The 22,606-nt window shown below is 38.8% G+C and overlaps 2 protein-coding genes across 2 annotated transcripts in view; one reads left to right on the forward strand and one right to left on the reverse strand.

Annotated features, from left to right (window-relative positions):
• LOC111871778 (U3 small nucleolar RNA-associated protein 18 homolog) overlaps positions 1–2,372 on the reverse strand; it is a 30,050-nt gene extending 27,678 nt beyond the window's left edge. Inside the window, exons 1-2 of the mRNA XM_023865098.2 lie at positions 2,361–2,372; positions 1,992–2,183 (exon numbers count right to left, since the gene is read on the reverse strand). Coding sequence (XP_023720866.1) covers positions 1,992–2,164 — 173 coding nt within the window. The 5' untranslated portion in view covers positions 2,165–2,183; positions 2,361–2,372. The remainder of the gene's footprint in view (positions 1–1,991; positions 2,184–2,360) is intronic.
• Positions 2,373–16,951: 14,579 nt separating this feature from the next.
• LOC117282900 lies at positions 16,952–20,483 on the forward strand. Its single transcript, XM_033754413.1, has 2 exons — positions 16,952–18,854; positions 18,951–20,483. The coding sequence occupies exons 1-2, from the start codon at positions 18,576–18,578 to the stop codon at positions 19,632–19,634; spliced, it is 963 nt and encodes a 320-aa protein (XP_033610304.1). The 5' UTR covers positions 16,952–18,575; the 3' UTR covers positions 19,635–20,483.
• The last annotated feature ends 2,123 nt before the right edge of the window (positions 20,484–22,606 follow it).

Here is a 22,606-nt window from a genome sequence, read left to right on the forward strand (position 1 = left end):
CCTCCTACAGTTATGCCCTAAAGTCGTCAAACACCCTGTATACACACACACACACACACATATATATATATACAGTAGGTTCGCTGAAATTAATAAAATACACATAATATATTTGCAGAATCTCCTTTTCAAGATAGACAAGCGACACAAGTTCAGCCCCCTTCAAGAAAGATGATAGGAGAAGTGACATGAACCTACTTGGTTTATAAATTTTAACTTAAGCAACAAAGTTTAAAAACTTTAAAAATTGTAATACCAGGAAAGCTGCTGTGTGATTGTGAAAAAATTGGATTTTGTGTATATTGTGTATTTCAGGCATTGTGTGTGTATGTAATTTAGCACTCAGAACACATATTGTGATAGCAGTTTCCAAATAAGTATTGATGTTCCCTCTGAAGATGATCCGTAAGGATTGAAACATGTAAGGGTGCTAAGTTTTCAAGTAGTAAAACTTAAATGGTCACACTGGACGGAGTTGTTTTGTCTTTGTGATTAAAATGTGTTTAAATGAAATGTATATTAAAATCCATATAGGTAAACATGTCTGATAACTTTCCTATCCAAAATGGTCTAAACCAAGGAGATGCTTAATGGTCACAGCTTTTTAATTTTGCTTTAGTATATGCCATTAGGAAGGTCTAGGAAAACCATGTGGGACTGAAATTAAATGGGACACATCAGCTGCTGTTCTATGCTGATGATGTGAATCAACTGGGAGATAACACAGATACCACAAAGAAAGATATTTTAATTGGTACTAGTAAGGAGGTTGGTCTAGAAGTAAACGCAGAGAGAACTAGGTATATATTGCTACCTATATATTGCACAGTGAACAAGTATACAGTGCAGTGGTCTCCCCAAAAGAAAAGATATTACCTGATGATGGCCCATATGGCTGAAACATGTCATAAAACTGGAATATATATATGACTAAAGACATTTTAGAACATTGGATAATCACTTTTAGTGTATAGAATATGCTTTTAATGTCCTACTGACATGTAATCGTTTTAACAAAATCAAAAAGTACTAAAATACATTTTTAGTATGAAACATATTCCTAATGTCTTAAATTGTTGCATTATTGACAGATACTTTGATAATAAGGATGATGCCTCAATGCAATGGGATGCTAAAATATAACAGTAAGAAAGCAAAATTTGATTCAGAAGGAAATTAAGGGGAGACTGAATTCAGGTAATGCTTGCTACCATTCAGTCCAGAACCTTCTGTCTTTTCATCTACTGTCGAAAAATGTAACAATTAGAATATACAAAACTATAACTTTGCCAGTGGTTCTGTATAAGTGTGAAACTTGGTCTCTGATATTAAGGGAGCAACACAGACTGAGGGTGTTTCAGAAGAGTGAGCTGAGGACCAAAGAGTGATGAAGTGACACGAGGTTGGAGAGAACTGCATAATGAGAAACTTCATAACTTCTAACCTTAGCCAAGTATAATTACCATAACCAAGAAGAGGATGATATTAATATGGATCTTAGAGATAGGATGGGGTGGTATGGATTTGATTGATCTGACTCAAGATAGGAACCAGTGGAGGGTTCATGTGAACATGGTACTGAACCTCTGAGTTCCATACAATGTTGGAAAATTCTTTGGTAGCTGCACATTGGACGGCTTCTCGAGAAGGGATATTCTTCATGGAGTTAATTAAGCTCAATTCAGTAATCCAATTTGAAAGTGCAGTGCAAAATTATAAGCAGTAGTACCAAAAGTGTTCTAGATAAGTTGAAATGGTAAATAATTGCATATAAAACCAAAATTCTGAATCATGTAATGCTTATCAACAAACTGTAGAGTTCTGTATTCTGATTTTACTATTTTATCCTGGTGAAGGCTATTTCTCAGTAGTCGCCACTTAAAAGCCCTTGTTTATAACAAATTCTCACGCATTACTTCTTAGCATATACAATATGAAATGATTGGAAATGACTTACATACCCCTTTTTGCATAACAGCAATGAAACCTACCTTCGCTCTTCACGTCTTGCCATTTCTCCTAAAGGATACACATTTGTTCTTTCAGGCTTCCCTTTCCTTCTCTTCTTTGACTCACAATTTTCTTCTTGGCTGTCACTATTCTGTCGCCTTTTCTTACTGAAGTTTCCACCTCTGTGCATTGGTTTTCGAAACGCTGTATCCATTCTTACTTCACTGAGAGTTCTGAAATTAAATTGGGTTAGAATACATTTCATAATTTGTTACAATTTAGCTCTAACTACAGATTTTAAATATGTAGAAAATATTAAAATGTCACTGAAAAATACAGGTTCGAAGATTCCGCAGAAATATATCACAATACTTTCTTATGTCAATATAAATATTCACCACGACATGTACCGGAACGGATAATCAAACAAATAGTAATAACAGCAGCATACATTCTCTTTGGGCGAGGGCACACCAAGGAAACTGGCAACCGCAACGCGACCGCAATTTCCGTGAAATGTCGCCGATTTCACACAGGCAACTGGTTTCCAGCTTAACTGCCGCGCACTGAGGAAACTTATGTTTGATTACACATAACATCATCTTAAGTGGGTGTGTTCGTCCGACGTAATGCATGATTTTTAACTTTGCGCACTTACCTTCTGCAATGGAAGACAGTAATACTGATCCTGTCATAATATGGTGGTAGTTGAGACCGGTTGAGACGGCGTGAGAAGAGAGGACGACGACCATGAGGAAAATATTTCGATGTTAATTAATTTGTTTTAACTAAGGTCAATTTACTTTAATCAGGAAATATCGTGTCCACACGCAATATGAAAATTTGACATACAGTGCAACAATTTTAGCAAGATAGAAGACACTTGATGATGGCCGTATACAGCCAATACATGTAATGTGAAAGAAAGGTGAGTATATAATATGTTGCATTTGAGAAGGAAATATATGTGAAATACACGATATATTAATACACCGGGATGCTTAAATACAATATTAGGAAAGAAAACATTGGGTGCATCCGTTCTTCTGTGACAATTTAGACTGAGGTGTTTATATTGTTTCGAAAGAACTTAACTTGGATCCAGACTCCTTCCTCTCATGAGAAATTCTTTCCCATGCCAAATCTATTTTGTCCGTAGCATAGTCTGAGTGGCGTTTGTCATATATACCAGGCTCTTGCTCAACTAACTGCACAAAAACAAAATTAGCAGTTTCATCAATATTTCGTGCCGTCTTAAAAAACAAATGAATTATTGGAAGGCGTTATAGAACAGCTGACAATAGGCGTCCGCGCGAAAACGCGATTGTGAGTAGCCGAGCATGCTCCGTCGTTTGGAAGTTGAGTTTCTCAATCTTTCCGCGAGTTGCGTTGCAGTTTCCTTTTTTTGCGCTGCTCCAATCAGTAACATGTGTTCAACTCAGGTTGATAACAATTCTCAGAAATTGCGTTTGCGTTGTGGTTGCCAGTTTCCTTGGTGTGCTCTTGTGAGTAAAGTTGTCCCTGAACTTAAATAATTAAGCACTACGCCATGAAGGCGTATATGAAAGTGGCTGTACAGATTCACATTTTCTTGACTTCGGCACTAGTTGGAGGTGAGTGTAACACGCATTTTTTATCATTCGTACGACATCTCTTCAAGAAGCAGAGGATAGCTCTCAGTCAGTGTTACCTTATTGGGAAACTTAATAGAGCAACGTTTATCAACATGTGGTCCGCGATGATGTGACAGGTGGTCCGAAGGCAGACTTAAATTAAATTAAATTAAAAATCATCCAACCAAAACAAATTAAAATTAAATAAGCAAGTAAAAATTAATTATATCGTATTCTTTATTTCTTTAATAAAGCTTGAAACTTCGTTCAATGATGATTCGCTCCTGATAGTTTACTTCTAATTTAATTAATTATGTTTCCGTATGTATTCAAAACATGTTTTTAGATTTATTATGCTACAAATGGCACAGTATGTCCCAAATTTTGGTAATACCACATAGGTTTAAAAAATAGGCCTACAGAACCTAGTGGTCCGTAGAATTTTTTCAGACATTTTACTGGTCCTTGGGCTTAACAAGGTTGAGAAACACTGGAATAGNGTTATGTAAAACGATCTGAACAGTTCTAGATCCTGGTTAAGTTTTTTTAAAACAATCTAATCACATGAGTTTTGAATTGTCGCGGAAGAACGGATGCATCCAATATTTTATTTCCTCCTGTCTTCTCCTCTTACGCCATATCAACCACCACCATATTATCACAGAATCAATATTATTATCTGACATTGCAGGAAAGAGGTACATGAAATTGGCGGACAAACACACCCACTTGAGTTGATGTGAGCAACTAATCAAACGTAAGTTTTCTCATTCCGCGTCCGCTAATCTGGAAACCAGTTGCCTGCTTGAAATCGACGATAGTTCTCGGAAATTACGTTTGCGTTGTTGCTGCCAGTTTCCTTGGTGTGCCCTCGCACTAAGAGTATTTAAAATATTGTAGCAAATATTTCAGGGAGATCAGCAAAAATTGATTGGCTGAACCCCTTGTAAAACTGGCAGTGCCAACTGATCAAGTTGCATATAATTCTCATGATGGGGGTTGCAATTTTATGCGTGTTATATCACAACAAACACATAATCCACCAAGGAGGACTGACAAAATAATTTATTTCTTCCTTTACTTTTTTTTTTTTCTATTTCTCCATAAAATTTTTCCTATCCTTTCATTTATCCATCCTGTCCTAAGTCATCTCCTCCTTTCTTCCTTCTTCTCCTCCACACTAAATCAGTTCCCTCGCCACTGTTCTTCCGTTCCTCTTTCCTTCCGGTATTCCTTTCCATCCCTTACATTTTCCCCTCTTGTTGTTACTCCTCCTCCTTCCATATTTCGTAACAGATAAATAAGCCTATGGCTGGAAATCGGAACTTTTATTGAAATCTCCTCATATCAAGTTTCAAGAAAAATCTGTCCAGCGGTTTAGAGGATAATAGGTGACAGGCACAGACACACATATATACAGGATGTTTCACGACTTTAGGGAATAACTGCAGAAGGTGATTTCCTAGGTCTCTGTGATCAAAAAAGTTCATATAAACATGTGCCCGATTTTGGACGGTTACGGAGTTATGACCGTTTTTTCATTCCCCTACACGCCCTCGTGTGAACCGCGTCTGTCAGCTGTCGGGTCGCTATCTTTAGCCAGCTACAGGCAGAGCGTTCTCGTTATCTCGACACTTGAGATGTAGTACCTAAGGTGGGGAGGGTTGGTATATTCGGCGCGGTTCACAACCGAGCGGCAACCTGTGTTGCGGCCGGAGGTGGCATTTTCGAAAATCAGCTTTAAGCACCAATAAATTCAAATTAAAGGAAATTTCACGAAGTTAACTTTACAGTCATACTTTAAATGTATCATGTATTATGCTGGTTTATTATTTTGTTCCGTTTATTGTCAGTAATCGTTACCTTCTATTCTGAGTTTAAAACGGTCATAACTCCGTAACCGTCCAAAATCTGACACATGTTTATATGAACTTTTTTGATCACAAAGACATAGGAAATCACTTCCTGCAGTTATGCCCTAAAGTCGTGAAACACCCTGTATAAATTGTAATGTGTTTTTTTGCCATTGAGGACGCCGTTCGGATTGTTAATTGGTTTATTTAACAACCTACAAGTCTCGGCTACAATTAATTACAACAATGTTACGGGTTCACACACTTTACAAACCCTACACACACACACACACTATTCACTCTATCTTCAGTAGTCTACACGTATTCACAGTACGGGAGCTATTCCACTGTCACTGTGACACACACTCCCAATTACTTCTCTTGTGAGCCAAGCATCTGCTTCTCACGCTATCACTTCTAATCGCACGTTCCGGTATTCTTCTTTCCGCTACAACGGCTAGATTCCAACTGTCTTCGTAGGCAGTGTAGTTCTCTTATAAACCCTCAGCCTGACTACGGGAAAACGCATTGTTTCCTTGTTGCCTAGTCGCCTGTTCACCGGTGTTGCTGGGCAGCACTGTCTAGAGTTGTTTCCTGCTGTGCAGTAACCGCGACATCCCTTGGTCACGTCACCACGGGAGGTGGCGGGGTGTTGACTGGCCTATACCGTAGCAACGGCAACGCTCCGAAAGTGTTACGTTACCGCTGGCGGGTTAGGGGAAGGAGTGTTGACTTGCCTGTTACCGTAGTAACGACAGCGCTCCGTTGCCACGCCACCGCTGGGGAGGAAGGGGTGTGTTCTCCATAGCGCAACACGTCACAATATATATATGCCTGTCACCTATTATTCTCTAAACAGCTGGAATTCGCCCCTTTCAAAGTTGTCTTAAAATGTAAGCAAGATGAGGGCATCATGTGGAAGTTTTATATATACATTTTAAGACAACTTTGAAAGGGGCGAATTCCTCAGTAGAGCACTTTGGTTTTTATTCCGACTTATACTTTTAAAATGGTTCCTAGATATGTAGATACTCTGGAGAAGTTTCTCCTGGAAGAAGACTGTGACATTAGCCATATATGTGTGTGTTTATACATACACACGCGTAGTATAAACTTGATTTCGCGTAGCTTGTATATAACGAAATCTCTGGATTGCCTGCAGTCCGCAGAGGATTTGAAGCATATACCTACTGAATACATGACATGAACTGAATACCGCTGAATACTACATACTCCATGGTATCGAATGTGAAATATTTAAGAAGACGAAGAATGAATGGCGGAGGGAAAAAAGAAGGAGAAGAAAAGAAACAAGAGAGAATTACATTAAGCTACTTAAGGTAATTCGTTTGGGTCACTCCATCAAACAGAGCTAAACACGTTTGTAGTTAAATGTTACATGAATTTCTTCATGGGAGATTTCCTGAAACCTGTTTCTCACGTTGCAACGTCCTGGGACAGCTCTGACTTGGTACATTTGTGTTTCTCACAGTGCTGCTGTAGGTTATTTGATCTAAAGAAACGTATAGACGGTATGGACTAGCGATAACCTCACACCAGGCTTGCTGCAGTGCTGGCTAGAGCGCGAGGCTGGAGGGAGAGTTGTACACCTGTACGTGGGCTCGTCATTCGCTTGCTCAGCTTAGTTCGCTGTCACTTGATTTGTTTGTATGCAAGAGTCCAATGGCAGCTGCCACTTTTTAGCCTACTTTCCTTATTTTTAAAAGAAAAATTAGGCATACGTATACGATCTTCATGCTGTCTGTGTATCCCCGCCCCCAACAGTTTCTGAATGGCTGAACCAATGTTTATGATACCTGGTGTGTTAAATCATTTCAACGGCTTACTTGATAAATCCCTCCCACCAGTCTGTCCTATCGTGGCTAGTTTATTTTTATTTAATTTATTTGTGATTTGTTAAATGAAGCCACGAGTAACTCAGAATTTTTACGGTCAAATAATCCAATGATAGCGATTCATGATATGAAAATGACTGTAGGAGCGAAACCGTCATTTTCATGGCGGGACTGGGGAAATCCAAGAAAAAATTATTCAGGATAGGTAATGTTCCGGCCCCAATTCGAACCGAGCACCTCCCGAATACAAATCAAAGCGTTAACCACTGAGCCACCTTGCTCCACTCCTCACTTCATCAAGTAGACTATCACTAATAAAGGAAAAATTTATCTAATACAGTTTCGTATTAATTACAAGAGCATAAATCTGTTAAAATACTATATTACAAAACAGATGTACATTACTAATGCATCCCTGAATATTCGTGAACTAGAAACCTGGGCATGAAGGTGTATAGCGCACGTAACGGGAAAATTCCATTCCCTCTCCATCACAGCGCACACACACTGAGGTCGAGTGGCCAGCTTCAGGCTCCGGTCCTTCATCCCAACAAAATATATGCTTGTTTGTTTATCCATTGCTTTATGACGCTGTGGTCTAGTTACTTGTAATCTTGGCCGCGCCATAGCTTAAGCGGATAGTCGCCGGCTTCCCATCGCGGCGGCCCGGGTTCGATCCCGGGTCTAGACAAGTGGGATTTGTGGTGGACAAAGTGGCGCTGAGGCAGGTTTTCTCCGAGTACTTCGGTTTCCCCTGCCAATCTTCATTTCACCAATTGCTCCACAATCACCCTCACCTATCATCTGGGGCTGGTACAAAAGGCCAGAAGTGGCCGCGGTACAAGGGACTTGTCCCTTGTCCCACCCCACTAGCAATAAAAAAAACTTGTAATCTTCATAAGTTTTGTACTATAATTTGGCAGCATAGCACCGTGCCAGGCAACTCTGTATTTGCTGCGGTAGCCGCCATGACTCAGGGCTTAAGTTAAGGTCAGGTTGGACACTCTGTGGAATTGATATTTTTTTTATTATTAGTTTTAAGTTGTTTGTCCTCCCGGCCTCCCCGTTAGGTGCCCCATGATAGGATTTCTGGTTAGGCTGCGTGAAGTTAGGTTTTGTGTCAATTTAGGAGGGTTTAGTTTTAAGTATTTCTGTATGTCTTTTTTCTTATGCCACAGGGTGCAACTTGACAGGGTTCGGTCGGCACGACAGTGATATCAGTGTGAGAGAGAGAGGGATAAAAAGATATTTGACAGTCTCTCTCTGTGAATAACTCGCATTGGAGGAACAAAGTTTCAATAAAGCAAAACTTTAATTTGATTTCGTCCCTCTTTCAATTCAATGTTGAAAGATAAGTAACTGGATCTGTATGTACCACGTATATATGAAACAGACATTAACATTTATGATGACATGTTATGTTTGCTTGTGTGTATTGTGCTGCATTTTCAATTTGATGACGTGTTATATTTGTGTTTATTGTGCTGCATATTCAAATTGATGACATATTATATTTGTTTATGTGTATTGTGCTGTGTATTCAATTTATAAAATGTTAAAATGAGGAAACACATAAGGTGAGTCAATAAAATTTGCTCCAGCTTCTGCACAAAAGAAGACATCGATTGTCGCCAATAAGAACCTCACAAGGTAAGTCAAAACTGCTGCAGCTTCAGCAACGGAGAAGACAACGTTTATCAAAAGAATGAAACTCATCAGGTGAGACGATAATATAATGGTTTTACGTTGTTACTTCTCGAAAAACACATGTGATTTTTTTACGATTATATTTAACATGCCAATAAAAGTCGCCGATTGTTGTCGGAGTTTGGATTTTACGCGTCAAAAAACTTAACTGCCGTAAATAGTAACTTCTCTTTGGAAAAGAATATGTTGTATTCCGTTTAAATTGAGTATATCAACGTTGGCTAGTTGTATAAATAGCCGCTAGGCTGTGCGGCACATGATAAGATTTAATTTTATGATGACGTATTCTTTCCATGTGACGAACATCTCCCATTGGACCGTGTTCTTGTGTTTTTGTTTCGTGTTGAAAGGAGCATCTTCTTAACGCGATATATTTCTTTTAATTCGCTTAGTGGGGGGTGGAGTCCAACTGGGTCCACTCGGCACATCGGCCACTGATTGGCCTATTGTAGTCTGCCCCGGGTGATTATGATGACGGAGAATTTGCTGGAATGAAAATTGGCAGGGGAAACCGAACAGCGCCACTTTGCCCACCACAAATCCCACTTGACCAGACCCGGGATTGAACCCGGGCGCCGCGGTGGGAAGCTAGCGACTAACCGCTTGAGCTATAGCACAGCTTCTAACGCGATAAATGTGAGTTGATTTTCGAGAGAATCCGTCGACTTTTTTTTTTTGTTGCGACAAGTGCTCAAGATTTGAATGAAAAAAGAAAGTTTTACTTCGTTACGTCGTTTCTTTTATTTCTGCACCAAACGGCAGTTTCAGTATACTTGTGCTGTCCATTGTAACGGGGACAATTGCAGTAAACAAATGGTACACTCAATCGTACGCTTCCACGATCGAAGATATTAAAACGTACAGCATATTGTCTGAAGAATATTGTAAGAGTATTTATAAGAAGATGTGTTACAGAAGAGATGGAAAGAGTACCAACAGCAGACGTAAGCTTGTGTTTTCATTCTGTTAATACGATATCTGTTTGCTGGTGTCCATACTGAAGTTTTTTTGTTTCAGGTCCCCGCTCATATCCTGTGCCTCAACGTGGCGAGCGGTTGAAACAAAGAACGGTGCATCTCCGAAACTGAAAACATTGTTACAGTAATTCGCAATCTTCCTTGACAATTCCTACATTCCTGTTAGTTTCTTCGTGTTTGTCTGTCGGTTTTTTTATTTTCATTGTGCTGATTTAAAAAAATTGGTAATTTAAATAATTTTTACGTACGCAACTACCAGTTTATACTCAGGTTAGTTCAATTTAGTATGTACGTAAATAAATTATACATACATATACAGCGTGTCCCAGATTAATGTACCTGCACGTCTTCTGTCTGGGCACTAATGGCAGAGATCTCCATTAAGAACGGCTTGCTTGCATTTCCGTACTATAATTTCCGCTTGTTATTGTCGTTTCTTGATATTCATGTGGGCGAAACAGTTGTTTCTAGGAGCCTAGCTCTCCTTAGAAGATTCTGCCAGACTGCATCCTGCTATCATTCCTTCGGATTTTGCAAAATTTTTCACAGAGCAGAGTTGTAATATATAGTGACTGGATAAAATTTGTTATCAGGTCAACCTTAAACATGCTATTTTGCTTATGTGTGACGTGAGTCTGCTGTAAATATAACGCCCCCACACACACAAAAAAAAAGATTTTCCAAGGGGAGGGGCAGGCAAAATATTTGCTCACAAGCACGTTTAAACCGTTTAAGAATGCTTTTGCTAACTTAAAAGCTGTTGGTATATTGGCAGTTTNTGTCCATACTGAAGTTTTTTTGTTTCAGGTCCCCGCTCATATCCTGTGCCTCAACGTGGCGAGCGGTTGAAACAAAGAACGGTGCATCTCCGAAACTGAAAACATTGTTACAGTAATTCGCAATCTTCCTTGACAATTCCTACATTCCTGTTAGTTTCTTCGTGTTTGTCTGTCGGTTTTTTTATTTTCATTGTGCTGTTTAAAAAAAATTGGTAATTTAAATAATTTTTACGTACGCAACTACCAGTTTATACTCAGGTTAGTTCAATTTAGTATGTACGTAAATAAATTATACATACATATACAGCGTGTCCCAGATTAATGTACCTGCACGTCTTCTGTCTGGGCACTAATGGCAGAGATCTCCATTAAGAACGGCTTGCTTGCATTTCCGTACTATAATTTCCGCTTGTTATTGTCGTTTCTTGATATTCATGTGGGCGAAACAGTTGTTTCTAGGAGCCTAGCTCTCCTTAGAAGATTCTGCCAGACTGCATCCTGCTATCATTCCTTCGGATTTTGCAAAATTTTTCACAGAGCAGAGTTGTAATATATAGTGACTGGATAAAAATTTTTATCAGGTCAACCTTAAACAAGTTATTTTGCTTATGCGTGACGTCAGTCTGCTGTAAATATAACGCCCCCACACACACAAAAAAAAAGATTTTCCAAGGGGAGGGGCAGGCAAAATATTTGCTCACAAGCACGTTTAAACCGTTTAAGAATGCTTTTGCTAACTTAAAAGCTGTTGGTATATTGGCAGTTTCCTTTCTTTATTCAGTCTTGATTATTTAAAAAATCACCCTAAGGGAGGGGCTGCAAATGCTTAGTTTTTCTCCCCTCTGCTAGCTTAAATGGCTGTAAATTGACCAGATTATCAAGTTCAGGGCGATAAGAGGACTTGGGACAAGAATTTTGACGGTGCTCAATTAAATATTTTTATTGTTTTAATGCTAGTGATTTTCTCGAAATGACGTGTTACTTGCAAACGGTATATGTAAATATATTGCGTGTATAGTTTATTCATCCTTGTGACCTTCATGCAGTAACTCATTTTCTCATCTGAGTATTTGATGTAAACATTGCAAATTATGTTCAAGTGAGGGACTTAAAATCAACTTAAGTGAATGGAACCGTACACAGTCACACTAATATAATATATGAACATGGATAAAATCTCATCAAAATCTGTCAAAGAATCACAGTTACATGTAAATGCAAATATATGCGGTAACATGTCTCCTAAAAATGAAGAAACTAGACCAGAATAAAACAAAATCATGATAAAATTTTGTACTGGTCTGTGAAACACAGTTTGGTTAACATAGGCAAGGCAGTGTGATATTGCAGACATACAGATGGACATGATGAAACTAATAGGTAGATTGAATGCACCATAGGTGTGTGATTATCATTCAGTGCTTATTACACTACATCTGTGGTATATATAAAGGATGTCAAATGTTAATTTTTGTCGGTGTATGTTTTAAAAATGTTATAGTGAGTGTCCAAAAGGTGCTGAAACAAAGAATAGTGTAATGGTGTATACCACTGGCATGAAATCACATGCTTCGTTTCAAGTCAGTTTTTTTCAACCACGTAGCTAATAATTTGAAATTATGGGGAATGCATCGTTCTTTGGCTGAACAGGATAAATGCTAATTTTAATTGTTTCCTGGTAAATATATTCATAGTGAATGGCCATCGCTATTAAGTATTCAGTTGTTCAAGACGTTCTCTCTTTATAGAACCTGAAGGATCCATTCATCACCAAATCCCTCTATTACATTCTACAACAAGTCCAGGAATATTAAATTAATTCTTACATGAAACATGTCACATGTGCAGTGATGGTGACTCAGTGGCCTTCCGTTTACATGACTGGCCCACTTTGTAACATTCCATGCTATGGTGAAGGCAGATTGTTAAGGTAAACACAGATTTGGGTAAAAGAGGTAAACTTATCCCTGTGCTTAAGTAATTAAGCACTAAGCAATGAAGATGTATGGATCCACGTTTTCTTGACCTTGGCACTAGTTGGAGATGAGTGGTCAGTTTCACGCCCCGGCCGCTTTCCCCTGGGGGAAAGAGACCCCAGTACCCATTGGATAGGAGTTTGGGTGGACCCCAGAGCCGGTTTGGATAACATAGAGAGGTTAAAATTCTTGCCCCCACCAGGATTCGCACTCTGATTCCTTGGTTGTTCAGCCCTTAGACAGTTGCTATACCAACTGCGCAATCCTGGCTCTATACACAGAATTGGGTTCCATTTTCAAATTATAACCCTGCAATATTGTCTGGGTGTTTTAACAGCCCCTGTGTGTGAAATGCTTTTGACCCTGGAAGCCTCAGTATTAAACTTATATGCCTTGAATTTGATAAAATTCTGAGAATTGAGTGGCTGAGAAACTACTGGCTTCTTAAGAATCAGCGTACTCCACAGAGTTAGTTACGTGATCACTTCCATAGCTACGTATTCTAACCACACTGTATCATCACCATCATTGTTGTCTGCTGCTGCTGCTGTTGTTGTTATTGTTATTATTATTGTTTTCGTTGTTATAATTATAGAGCCAGGATGCCTCAGTTGGTATAGTGACAGGCTACTGGCTGGATGACCAGTTCTTAATTTGGAGCAGGTGCAAAATTTTTCTCTACTCCAGTGCCCAGACTGACCCTGGGGTTCACCCAGCCTCTTATCCAGTTGGTACCAGGGGCACTTTCCCAGGGGTAAAGCAGCTGGAGCATGGAGATGACCACTTGCTTCCACCAAGTGCCAAAGTCAAGAATGGTGGAGCTATACCTCCACTCCCCCATATATTTTCATGGCACAGTGCTTAATCATTTAAGCACAGGGACAACCTTACATTTACCTTACACACGATTCTGTTTTTTTTAACACACTCCAAACATTTAATTTCCTTTAAAAATACCTTGTGTCTCTTCTGCTGGCATTGATTCTGCTAAGGGGTGAGTTTATGAATGAAAAGTCTCAAAGTATGTTTGCCTTCCCACAGTTTTTAACCTTGCGCCTCTGTCCATAATGTTCCTCCATTTGCAATATTATCAGCCACTTGGGTAAGCTACGTCAGTCTGGTCTCCTAAGATTTTAGTGTAGTTTCCATTAAGCGGTGAGATGATGCATGAGAAACCTTCAAATATACCTGCACTCCAACAGTTTTTCATCTAGAGTGCACAAGTTGCTCCTGCTAGTTATATCATCCATCACTCATGAGGGTAAGTCACCTTGATTTGAGCTGTCTCTTGGATATTTTGCCCTTTAACATATAATTCCAAATCCTTACTATGTCATCTGAATACAAGCACTGTTCCAGTATATCCCAATCACTGCGGTCCACCTAGCCTCCTGGGCTCTTTTCCAGGGGTAAAGTAGCTGGAGCATGGCGATGACCACTCACTTTCCTCTAGTACCAAAGTCAAGAATGGTGGAGCTATATCTCCACTCCCCCTTATATTTTCATGGCACAGTGCCCAATAATTTAAGCACAGGGACAACCTTACCTTTACCTTACACATGATTCTGCTGGTTTGAAGACACTTCAAATACTTAATTTCCTTTAAATTATCTTGTATCTTTTTGCTGGCACTGATTCCACTAAGGGGTGGGTTTATGGATGAAAGGCCTCCTACTATGTTTCCTTTCCCATAATTTTTAACCTTGCACCTCTGTCCATATTGTTCCTCTGCTTGTAATATTATCAACCACTTGGGTAAACCACCTCAGTCTGGTCTCCTGAGACTATAGTGTAGTTTCCATTAAGTGGTGAGATGATGCATGAGAAACCTTCAAATGTACCAGCATCCCCACAGTTTTTCATCTTTTCTTCAAGCCCACATGTTTCTCCTACTTGTTATATCATCCTTCACTCATGTGGGAAAGTCATCTTGATTTGAGCTGTCTCTTGGATTCTTTACCTTTTAACCTATAATTATGTGTACAAACCCCTACCACATTGTCTGATTATATCCACTGTTTTATACATCCCAACCACTGCAACTTTTTCATCCATGAAATGCTGATTGTGTCTGTGATTCTACAGAGCTTTCCTTGCCACTTTTTTTGTTTAAAAACTGAATGTAAGCCTATCTTGTACTGTAGTCAGTTGGTAGGGAAATCCTGTTGGGCAACAGCAGTCATGTGTCCACAGTGCATAAACTTATATGTACTTGCTTTTTCTAAAATATACAGCAGAATTTGTATACAGTTATTTATAGTGTGGCTGTGTATGTGATTGAATCTGTTGTTTCCAAATGTGTTGCTTTGTACTCTGACATAGCCCATATCCTTCTAGAGCTGATGGGATACAGATGTCTGTGTGCCTCACTGGCAACAGTGATTTTCAAAAACTAGGAATCAGCTCATTGTCAGTTCATTGTAAACCTGATAGGCTGTGTGAGGAGGTCTGATGTTTTCAAGGACCCAAAAACAAAATCTCTCACAGCAGTCTGTGTTCACTAGCTTTAGCTTCAGAATTAATCACAGAGAGACAGCAGAATATTATGGGGATACAGAAAAAGCATTAGAATTTAAGAGAACAGGTTTCATGTGGTAAAATAACAGAAGTAGGGGATCTTTTTTAATAGTTATGTGGGCTCATGATTGGATTGGCTTTCAGTGTATATCAGTGCGGCTCAGTATGACTGGGCCAGATTGATTGTAATGTGTAATTGTGTGAGGATTCATACAGTTGTTCCCATTTGTGGACAGCTGCCTCACAGTAAGACTGAGGCAGTGGCAGTTTGGGTCTCTTGTGGGGTGTTTGGGTATAGCACTGTGTTGAAAGGGTAAAGGATACGGACATTTTGGAGGACTTTGCTGCCACCTTTTATCAATGTGGCAGATGAAATGTAAGCAAATCATTACCTTTCTGTCCTAGTGCTGTACCCAGACCTAGAGCATTCTTCCCCACTGCATGATGTCCATGAGGAGCCTATGAGTTCAGACTGAGAGCAAGCAGCAAGTTTCTGAATTCCCTGTTATTGCATAGGAACTGCAGGGAATCTGCACACTAAAGGTTAGCTTCCCCTGCAGTGCCAAACTCAGTGTCAGAGGATCACCTTAATTTAGCAAACTTGTGGGTTAATGCACTTAAAGATAATTATGGGCCGCACCATAGCTCAAGTGGTTAGTTGCTGGCTTCCCACCGCGGCGGCCCAGGTCTGGCCAAGTGGGATTTGTCGTGGACAAAGTGGCACTGGGGCGGGTTTTCTCCGAGTACTTCGGTTTCTGCTGCCAATCTTGATCCCACCAATTACTCCACAATCACCCTCACCTATCATCTGGGGCTGGTACAATAGGCCAGAAGTGGCTGCAGTACAAGGGACTTAGTTCCACCCCACTAGCAATAAAAAAAGATAATTATAACATTTAACCCTCTTATAACATATAGTGCACTCAGATTTAGAATTTGTAAAACTTCATCTGTGCTTTGTATGTTGGCAGTTCTGGAGTGGTATCAGTGAAGGGAAGCTGTTCTCAGCGATGAAGGATGCTAAGTTTTGAGTGAACAGGGGTCATACAGTATCTAGCTCTCCCTTCCACTCTTCAGCTGTCTAGCCCATGCAGAGACACCCTGGACTAAAAGCTGCATGTCACCTCACACACCATTACAACTGGATCCAGTGTTCAGATAACTTTGTTGTCAGAATATAGTGTCCTGATTGGGTCACGTTCTGAAGCTTTCTGGACGGATATGACCCTTCTCACTGGAAACTTAATCATTACCTCAGACTACCTGTTGTATAGTGTCTTGTGTTTGCAGTCCTGTGGAGCTTGTTATTTTCACCCAACTTTATTAGTCTGGATGGGTGATAAACTCAAAAACCACAGAATGAAAAATCAAATCAACAGCACGATTACATCGAAGATAACATAAATGAAGTGCAAAAACTTAAGAAACACAGAGTCCTGATACTCGGGGACAGTCATGTGAGAGGATAAATGATATAATGATACAAATTCCGTCCCAAGTGCAAACAATATATTATGTGTCCTTGATCTTGCTCCTCTACACTACATGTTTCGGCCTCAGATGGCCATCATCAGGTGTATAACACTCACGTTGCTGTCACACTGCACCCAGCCCAAAATTTAACATTTAAAACACTTTCCTTGTTACTATCAACATCTACTTCGTTGATATCTGTCTGGTTTGTAGATTATTTTACACACGTTAATTTTGACGTTCCTGTAGTAGCATTATAAAATCTTTAGTTCTAATTTTAAAATCCTTTAAAATTAGAGGATGTTCAGACTTAATAAATATAAAGTTAAATAAAGAGTTCGGTGTCAGTGGAACTGTGAAACCAGGAGCTAAATCCAGAGATATCCTAAATACCAATACTGAGAAAAGCATGTCAAAGGACGATGTTATAATAGTGTGCGCTGGCAACAAGGACATTAGCAAGAATAGTGCTAAGGAAGGAATAAGTAGTATAATTAGCTTTGCTAAAAAAGACCAGTCACACCAACATTATTGTAATGGAAGCTCTACACAGACATGACCTGGCTGATTGGTCATGAGTCAACAAAGAAACCACACGATTCAACAGACTTCTAACAAAAAGACTCAAATTACATAAACATCTAACAATCAGCAAGGTAAATCTAAACATACATCATTTCACAAACCACGGCCAGCACATGATCTACAAAGGAAAAGAAAAGATGTGTCAACAGACAGCAGAATTGGTACAACGAAAGGTTGGGACAAGAGCAAATAATGCTACACCACTAGAATACAAGGAGGGAACCGTGCAAGAAGAGGCCACGTCAGGAAAACACAAGGAGGAAACTGCAGAAAGCCAAGGGAACGAAACTGATGAAACCTTAGTCGACCCATCCCCCAACAGTGTGGTACCATTGAAAGGAAAGCAACATCAGGAAATTCGGATGTCAACTAGAAAAGGGAAGCTCCCAGAAAAGTTAAGTAACGATTTTTTATAGATAAGAATAGTACCGGTACTCTCAAGAATAGCAATGAAATAAGTGCAACCATCCAATTATTACATCAAAATATTCAAAGTCTAAACAAGTGCTATTATCAAACAAAACGTTAGAATCAGATATACTACGTAACACCGAACATTGGTTGGATAAAATACAAATAGATTATTATAACTCTGAAAACTATTCCTTCATATCAAAATTCTGTAGGAAAAATAAATTGCATGGAGGCTCATGCATTTATGTTAAATCAAATCTAGATGCAACACCCTGTAATCTGTTTGAAAGCTTAAATCAAGAAGAACACTTTGAGGCCAGCACAATTGAACTTATACAATTTAAGACTATCATAATCTGAATATATAGAACCCCTAATAGCAATATCAACATATTTATGACAAACTTGGACACAATACTTAGCAATCTGACTAATAAAGGAAAGAACATTGTTATAGCAGGAGATCTCAGTGTAGATTTTCTAAAAAGCAGTGTTAATCCACAACTACATACAATGCTAGCCTTGTATGGCTTGCAAGCAATAGTTGATGTCCCAACAGCAATAGGACCTAAAAGCCAAACAGCCGTAGAATACTAAACAAGGGCTTACGGGAATACAACTATAAAGCGGTGGAAACAGGGCTCTCTGACCATGATGCCCAACTATTACAAGTACAGATGCATTATAAGAACAAAAATGGACAAGGTAGAATAACTAAAGAGTTCAGATTAGCTAGATCTTATAGCGAGGAAAACGCATAATATCTAAACTATTTACTAGGAAAAGAGACCTGGGAGCCTGTTCTTAAACAAAATCAGGCAAATGATGCATACAATGAATTTTTAGGCATCCTTTAGTACTATCACAATATAGCTATGCCTAAAAAATTGGTAAAAATTAGGCAGCAAAAAAATCAATGGATTACCTTAGGCATAAGGGTGTCAGAAAACAGACTTAGGACTCTTCATAGCTTAATGAAGGAAGGAAACACACCTGAAGAACTTAAAAAATACTATAAGCAGTACAAAAAAATATACAACAAAATTATCAGCGAGGCTAAAAAATTGAACAACATGCAATTACGATCATCCGGGAACAAATCAAAAGCAATGTGGGATTTAATCAAAGAAGAATTAGGCAATCTACAAAAAGTTCCAAAGAACACTGAATTGGGAGTGAATGGAACAACTATACAGGATCCAAAAGTTAAAGCCAATGTTTTTAATGAATATTATACTAACATTGCCCAGCACATCCGGAGTAACAATCTGACACCACAAAACAATGAAGACAGGATCAACACAATAAAATACAACAGCAATAGCATGTTCTTAACCCCAACCACTGAAAGGGAGGTGGTAGACATAATTAAAACACTGGGCAACAAAAAATCAACGGGCACTGACGATATTCCAGAGTTCATTGTTAAAAAATGTCATCCTAAACTAGTAAATGCTCTAACATACATAATTAATCTGTCATTTTCATTTGGTTATTTCTCCGATCAACTAAAAATAGCAAAAGTGAAACCCTTGTATAAGAAAGGTTGTACTGCAGATGTTGGGAACTACAGGCCAGTGTCATTAATTTCAGTTTTTTCTAAAATAATCAAAAAAATTATGCATAATAGACTTTTATCATTCATAAATAAGTACAGCATAATCAACAACAAACAACATGGATTCTGCAAAGGAAAACCAATACATACAGAAATCACAGAATTTACAAAAAGGGTTTACAAAGCACTAGACGAAAAAGAAACGAGTATAGGGATATTTTTGGATTTCTCAAAAGCGTTCAACCCAGCAGATCACGATATATTGCTAAGTAAGATGGAAAGAATGGGAATACGAGGGGTTACACTAAGGTGGTTCCAACCATACTTAGAAAACAAAGAACAGGCAGTAGAAATTACATACAGATGCAAAAACTAATCAAAACATTAATTACCTATCCCAAAAGAGACCCATCAGCTATGGCATCCCACAAGATTCCATTCTGGGACCAGTGTTGTTTCTGTTATACATAAACGACCTGGGGCCCAGCATAGAACGTGGGAAACCTACGTTCTTTGCCGATGATACTAGCATTTTATAGCAGGAAATAGTGCTAACAAAATTAAAAGGAAAACGAATGAAACAATAAACAAAATCACAGAGTGGTTTGAGAGGAATCACTTAACTATTAATAAAGAGAAAACAATAGCAATAGCCTTTCATCATCCTCAAAAACTACAACTTGAATGCCCTCCAATAGATTTATGACACTGTTATCAACTACACACATCACTCAAAATTTCTGGGAGTCTGGCTAGATAAGTATCTAAGATGGACTATGCATACACAAAAGCTAGCAAGCAACTTATGTAAAGTATGTTTTGGCTTAAGGGTAGTTAGAATGGACTAAGACTGTCTGCACGTTATATTATGCTTATTTCCAATCTTTATTATCATATGGACTTATATTTTGGGGCAACTCGGTAAATGCAAAATTGATCTTTAAATTACAGAAGAGAGCTATAAGAGCTATGACCCAGGTCCCAGAAACGAGATGTAAACAAATTACACATATTACCTCTACCATCTTTGTACATATACGAAACTCTAATATACATAAAATCCAATTCGAATGATTTCACAACCAACTCAGGATTACACTCATAGAACACAAGGAAAAAAGAAGACATGCACATCGTCCCATGTAATACAAGTTTATGCAAGAACAACTTTAAGAATGTAGGACTTTGACTGCAAAATCATTTGCCACGATATATTAAAGAAATACCGGTACTGTACAAGTTCAAAAATGCTTTGAAAACTTACCTACTTGATCATCGTTTTATAAAGTGGATGAGTTTCTCTTGTGTGAGACAAACACTAATCAATTATAATCACATAATTCATGAATACTCGGTTTTGGGAATCCCTACTGTGCAGTTTTCCTTTCTTTTTTCCAGCAATCAAGACAACACAGTCGGAGATGTACCTGAATGGGCTACTCTGGAGAGATTGCAGACGCCAAGAAGCTGCGCCAGGAAGGGAGAACAGATGTAATGAGATGTTGCAGTGTAGAGTCTACAGTGAAACGTTATACCAGTGCTATCACCAAATTCACCAATATTATCCCAAAGGCTGCGCCATACCTTAAGCGGTTAGTCGCTGGCTTCCCACTGCTGCGGTCTAGTCAAGTGGAATTTGTGACAAAGTAGCGCTGGGGCAGGTTTTCTCAGAGTACTTCGGTTTCCCCTACCAATCCTCATTCCATCAAATTCTCCACAAGCATAATCACCAGTACAGGTACAATAGGACATATGGAAGTTGACGTCCCGAGGGGACCTAATATGGATTCCACCTCACACTATACGAACTCTAACTATTGTAATCTACTTTAATCTATTGTAAGTATTGTAACTTTACTCTCTTATTGTAATGTGCCAATGTACAGTAACTGACTTGTCCTATATCATGTAACAATGATCTATAGAGATGAAATAAATAAATGGAGTTTCACAACATATATTTGAGAATTTATAGAGAATTGTGGTCTTTATTATTATTATTATTATTATTTAGAGGCAGAATTGCACATAGGACATCACACACATTGATGTCATGCATAGCTCACTAAATATTTATCAGAAGAAAATCTTTGGGGCAAAATTTCAAGAGAAAAATAAAATACATGCTTTATGTTTTCTGAGATAATTAAAATTTTAGAAAATGTTTTCATTTCCAAATTTCTGTATTGAACAATCACCAGTTTTCTTATCATTTTTCAAACTTGGATTGTCTACGTTTCTTGATTATTTGTGAATCTTTCTACCCTTGTGTATAATGGGCAGTACACTGGTATGTTATGAACATGATAAAGAGTTAAAGAAACTACCTTGATCATCCTGTATAAATGGCAGATCAGTGTGAAAACACAGTACATTCTTTCTTATAGAGTGTAGTGTTATTTTTGTAAGATACCACCTGCAGAGTTTCATTTAGGGAGATCTCCATAATTTACTGAAATTTAGTCAAAAATAACTGGGCATATTTGAGAGAACTGTAGTTTTGTTTTGTAAGGCCAATGTGAAGGGTCCCTATTGTTAGGGTAAGAATGTTCAGAGTCTCCGGGCACCAACCTGCGATAAACTCTTAAATACTCAAGAAGCAGTTCTGGGAGGAATTGATTGCCCACTTTCCTTTCACTACAAATTCAGTGCCTGATAAGACAGATGGGGCAAAATTTTATTATGTATGCATAAGTAAGTCAATGAAACAATAATACAATTGTGCATAAATGAAAACAATTCAAAGCGGTAAAGTTGTTGCCAGGGCCTTGTTAGTGAGAACAAGGTGCACTGTGGGAAGGTGAGGATGTCTATAGGACTGGAGAGGCTTTGTGAGATGCTTAGGGGACAGATTTGTGAAGTATGCCATTCAGATGGACTGAGGTACCATGATTCATGAAGACTGGTTCAGGAATTCAGAAGTTGTTGGGGGGAGATGGGTATACATACAGACACAGACAGCAGGGTGATCTCATAAGCCTATTTTTATTTTTATTTTTATTATTCAGGTGTGAACTGAATTCTTATATTTTATTTAGAAGAAATTTGGTCATTAAAGGGTTAAGTGCTTGGCGAAGACTGTGAGAAATGTATTCTGTTACAAGAATCAGATTCTGTTTCGCCAAAGAGGGATGCATTTCCATGAGTGTTAATTTCGCATGACATAGTATGGGGTATGAAAACACTGATTGCATATGGTAAATGGTTATATATTTTTTAACATGTTGCGCGACTGAGAACCCCCCTCCACCCTCCTCTCCACGGTAACGTAGCGCTCCCCGCCACTCCCCTCCGCGGTGACGTAACGCGCAACGCTAACGTAACCGTAATCAACGTCCTACTGTGACG

Source organism: Cryptotermes secundus, unplaced genomic scaffold (assembly GCF_002891405.2).
Source record: "Cryptotermes secundus unplaced genomic scaffold, Csec_1.0 scaffold846, whole genome shotgun sequence".
In the NCBI taxonomy this organism is placed as follows: Eukaryota; Metazoa; Arthropoda; class Insecta; order Blattodea; family Kalotermitidae; genus Cryptotermes; species Cryptotermes secundus.

Bases quoted from the DNA above. Each gene is read 5' to 3' on its own strand.
- LOC117282900 (XM_033754413.1), top strand. From the start codon at position 18,576: ATGCCTAAAAAATTGGTAAAAATTAGGCAGCAAAAAAATCAATGGATT. The intron at 18,855-18,950 runs CCAAAGAACACT...AACATTGCCCAG, and splicing joins TAGGCAATCTACAAAAAGTT to CACATCCGGAGTAACAATCT.